The sequence below is a fragment of the Galeopterus variegatus genome, unplaced genomic scaffold (genome assembly GCF_000696425.1).
Source record: "Galeopterus variegatus unplaced genomic scaffold, G_variegatus-3.0.2 Scaffold465, whole genome shotgun sequence".
Taxonomy (NCBI): domain Eukaryota; kingdom Metazoa; phylum Chordata; class Mammalia; order Dermoptera; family Cynocephalidae; genus Galeopterus; species Galeopterus variegatus.
This window is the reverse complement of record NW_007726576.1, coordinates 68,405-73,317: the sequence shown is the minus strand read 5'-3', so window position 1 is coordinate 73,317 and position 4,913 is coordinate 68,405. Positions and strand designations below refer to the sequence as shown.

Sequence of the window (4,913 nt, the reverse complement as noted above, 5' to 3'; positions counted from 1 at the left end):
ATCCCCACTGAAGTCCTGGGCAACAGTAACCTAACCGACTCATCACACCTCTAGGGGTGGCAGCAAGACGCCGGGCGGAACAGAAACCCACAGTGCACGGGACAGCTTAAGCAATGAGGCTGAGCTTTATTGAGGTGATCACATTCACGTTCCAGTTCACAATGACTGGCAAGTAGGCTAGTTAAAGAACGCCTCCCAGTTCCATACAGCTCCGTCTTCACTCAGAAAGCAGTAAAAATGTATTGTGCAGTGGATGCTTTCCACCTTAAGCACATCATGACAGTCCACCAGTTTGTCAACAGAGAATGCAAAACAATATTTACAATTAAGATAGACCCACTGTGAGTAATGTATTGTGCAGTGGATGCTTTCCACCTTAAGCACACCAGTTTGTCAACAGAGAATGCAAAACAATATTTACAATTAAGATAGACCCACTGTGAGTTTAAAACCTAGATACTGCACTATAATTCTAAAACTAACATCATATGTTTTTCCAGGTAAAGAAGATCAGTCATTATAAAAATACTTTATATAAATTCAAAGTCAGAACTAAAACATTCAATCCTATAAAAATATCTTTTACTAATAAAAGTATCAATTTCTAGGTAAATGTTCTTTATCAACAACGGTTACATAAGTGTTCAGGAAATACCACCATGTCAGACAGTCCATGTAAAAGAAACATGTTAAAGTGAATTCAAGGCTCAGTCGTCAGCCAGTCTTGTGTTTTCAGAGATGGACCATATATCTGATCGTTGCATATGAGCTGCACAAGTATTCTACACAAAGTTAACTCAAGTGTCTATTTGTTATGAGAGTCATTTATAAAGACTAGCTCTTCAGCCTAGAGAGGGGATTTTCAGGTTGGCCTTGCCTTCCAGGGAAGACAAATGTTTTGTTATGATTCAGCTGCATTTTACCTTGAGACGTTTAACCTGGAAAGCCTGTGGTTACATTTTGCCCACTGTCTGAAATCAGCTCATTCATTTCGTTCTGCTTACTCTCTTTCAGGGCATGGTTGGGGTGATTTCTTTGCATCTGTGCTCTTTTTGATCTCCTAAAACATACTTTCAGCAGCAGGTAGCACAACTCAGCCACATTAAGCAGCATGCAAATCACAGATGCAGAAATCATAAAAACAGTAAACACGGTTTTCTCAGTTGGCCTGGAAATAAAGCAGTCAACAAGATTGGGGCAGGGGTCAATCCCACATTTCAGCACCCAGGGCAGGTGGTACCCATTGTAAAGGAAGTAAAACACATACATGAAGGATGCTTCGAAGATGATACGGAAAAAGATGCTGCTGGTGTAGGTCCACCACAGAGACCCCTCTATCCGAACCTTCTGCTTTTTAATGTCCTCGATGTCTTTGAATTCATTCCTCTTCTCCCCACGCCTGAACTTGCGGGCAGTTTCATGCCTGTAGTAGGCCACGTGCATGGCCACCAGCAGTGCAGGTGTGGAGACAAAGATCAGCTGCAGGGCCCACAGCCGGATGTGAGACACCGGGAAAAAGTGGTCGTAGCACACATTTTTGCACCCAGGTTGCAGAGTGTTGCAGACAAAGTCTTCCTGTTCATCACCCCACACTTCCTGGGCTGCCACCACAAGGATCATGACTCGAAAGATAAAGATGACCGTGATCCACACCTTCCCGATGCTGGTGGAGTGCTTGTTCACACCCCCAAGGAAAGTGTGCAGAGTGTCCCAGTTCATGGTGCTGGTTTACTCCTAAACAGACAAACATGAGCAAAGGTGGATAAGTGGCCAGTACCTTTGGATTGGCAAAGTGGGACAGTGGTGTTACAGACTCAAGCAAGTTTCTATTAAAGTAGGCTGTGATATTTTATAGCTTCACTGCCCTCGTCTGCTAGTAGGAGGTTTTCTGATAAGAAATGCCTACTCTAAAAACATTCTAATGTTTTTGACCAGAAATAACCTTTTTGGGGGAGGGGGTTGGTTAGATCATTTCAGATTATATATGAGGGTGCTGTTGGCCTGATAGCAGGAGCACAGGTAAGCATGTTCATTTTCAAGCTCCTTTTAATCACTATGTAGATATACATCGCATCAGTTTGGTTTTACCCAGGGGTAACAGAGCTTCCACAGCAGATTTTATTCATTAAATGGCTTATCAAAAATAATCATTCATTAGAATGACATAATTTGGTTTACCCAGCAGACTAATAAGAGAAAAAATAAACCAAATACTTATTAGTTTACTTTACAGAATATATTTATATTATTTTCTAGATCGAATAACATCAACTGCTGTAATCATGTGTTCTTAGGAAATCTAATACTGTCAACTACTGAAAGAGCATCTTCCAAAAGAAATCACGAGCTTTTACAAAAATTGCTCCCTTGTTCTCTGCTGTCAACAGGCACAGTGTTGGCCTTTCCTCACCAGCAGGTCCATTCACACCAGGGGCCAAGACACGGGACCAGCGCTGCTGCCCCCGGGACCCCATCCCTGTAATGCACCGACTTAACCTCCTAGAGAACGGACTGCTCTCCATCTACAGAAACTTGCTACAGTTCAAACAGCTGTCTTCTCATCCTACATGATCACAGAAGACTAAAGCATCGGTCAGCACTCTTCTTCTCAAAAGGATGAATCACGAACCCTTTGAGAATCTTCAGAAAGTGAAAGACCCTCTCCTCAGAAAAACATTCTCACACCATTTTTCACATACTGTCAGGGGATGAGGGAGTCACCAGTGCCCCTCTGTCCACTGGTCTTAGACTTTCTTGTCCCTGAATGGGCAAGGGACANCCCTTAGGCCCCCCCCCCCCCCCCGGGGTCCTGCACTCTTGGCCACAGACCCGCCCCTCTGCAGCATGTTAGCTGCTCTAGGAAGCAGCTGGGAAAATGCAGGCAGCCTCACCCCTCCCAGGGGCACTCGGCCTGGGAATGGGGTGCCACTGTGGTGCCCTGAAGCAGGATCTTTTATAGACTTAAAGTCAGCTGTCTGATATCATAAAAGTCCAACTTCCATGTTAGTTTGTTTTTTTGTCCTTGGTTGGCTTTTAGATGCCACGTTTGTCTCAGAAAGACACTAGGTTTAGGCCTAAGAAAGCAAGTGCCACCATCCATCTGATAAATGGGGCTGAGTCTTCCTTTGTCTGAACCAAAGGGGCAGGGGGAGAGTGCAGGCAGGTGAAGCTAGAAATGCCCACAGCATGGTTCAAAGGGTTTCTCCCCCTGCCTTGGCCTCCTGCCAAAGCACACAGAGCCCAGCTGTGGGAAAGCTCCTCTCCTTCACCGTATCACCAGAGCCACCTCACAACAGTTCCCAAGCCTTCATCAGCACTTGCTGAGTGTCTACTGTATGCAGACGTTGCTCACAACACAGACCCAGGGCTGGCGTGGTTCAGGACTGAGGTGGAGGCGTGTTCCTGTCCTGTGGAGTTGGGGAGGATGCTAGGCCACGACTCTGCAGGAGGGAGAACATAACGTCTTAATAAGAAGAGAACGGCAGGAGGCGGGGGCTCGGCGGGTGCACGTCAGCACCGACACTTGTGCCTGATCAGTGAAGCCACTGACGACAGGTTAACCAAGAGTAGAGTCCAGGATTGTCACAGATTCCATATCCTTTCCTTTTGAATAACCAGTAAGTCGATGTCAACTATCAGCACTTCACTGACTAACCAGTAGCCTCAGACTCCCACAGGCTCCCGGGCTCTGCGTTCAAGGAGGCGGGAGCTGGGACTGAGGGGCCCAGCAGAAACATTCCTGGCTTCAGCTGAAGATTTTAGTGCAAACTGCTCTATTCCAATTCCACTGCCCAGAGAAAAAGTAAAGGACTCCATGTTTATAAATCTAAAACTTGTTCAAATACCACGGAGTATGAAATGTTTAAAAACAGAGTATAAGAACATTTGGGTTCTTAAATCCAAAAAATTGAGCTAAAATCTCACATTGCAGCTCACGTGTGAAAAATCAAATTAAGGTTTAATTTAGCCTAGAGTTTAGGGAGGCATATTAATTTTTAAATTAAAAAGAAAGTGGGGTAGAATTCCATAACTGAATGCTCGAGAAGTGGGGAACCCCTGTAGATGTGCCCCATCGGGCCAGTGTCTTTGTTGAAGTGTGAAATGGGCACAACACTCTGGACAGGGAGCCAGGCACTCTATTCTCCCCACACAGCCAAAGCCTGAGTTTCTTTGACCCAGCCTTGTGGCATGGCACTGACATCCTGCTTATAAGGATATTCCTTACAAGCAATCCTGATGTTCCTTACGTAAAATGTTACGGTATAGTTATTAAATGAACCATGAAAGTACAGCTAACTTACTGACGGTATAAGAGTTGTCTACAAATATCATTTGATACTAAGATACTCTGAGTCACTGCCATTGTCATGGTTATTATTACCGAAGTCTTAAAAACAAATTTGATGATGCTGTTTTAAAATTTTGCTGGGAGCTCAACAGAAAGTTCCCCGGTCCGTATATGTAAACTTTCTCTTACTTTGAAAAAAATCTGGGTATTTGTCCTTCTCCAGGCATTGGGTCCGTCTTTCATTCTGAATAATAATATTCTGATCTCCTATGGAAATCCTCAAAAAATTAAAAATAGAATTATATGATCCAGCAGTCCCACTTCTGGGTATATACCCAAAAGAATTGACAGCAAGGTCTCAAACAAATACTTGTACATTCACGTTCATAGGAGGATTACACATAACAGCCCAAAGGTGGAAGCAACCAAGTTCCCACTGACGGATGAACAAAATGTGGTATGTATATAAAATAGAATATTATTCAGCCTTAAAAAAGGGAGGAAGTTCTTTTTTTTTTTTTTTTTTGGGTCTTTTTGTCTTTTTTTTTCGTGACCGGCAACGGATCGCAACCCTCAGTGTTGCGCCCGTACCGGACCGGGACCGGCAACGGGATCGCAACCCTCG

The 4,913-nt window shown here is 44.2% G+C and overlaps 1 protein-coding gene across 1 annotated transcript in view; it reads right to left on the bottom strand.

The window, feature by feature from the left end:
• Positions 1-389: 389 nt before the first annotated feature.
• The window catches only part of GJB6 (gap junction protein, beta 6, 30kDa), a 9,501-nt gene continuing 4,977 nt past the window's right edge, over positions 390-4,913 (bottom strand). Inside the window, exon 3 of the mRNA XM_008569082.1 lies at positions 390-1,734. Within this exon, the coding sequence (XP_008567304.1) occupies positions 934-1,719 (786 nt within the window). The 5' untranslated portion in view covers positions 1,720-1,734 and the 3' untranslated portion in view covers positions 390-933. The remainder of the gene's footprint in view (positions 1,735-4,913) is intronic.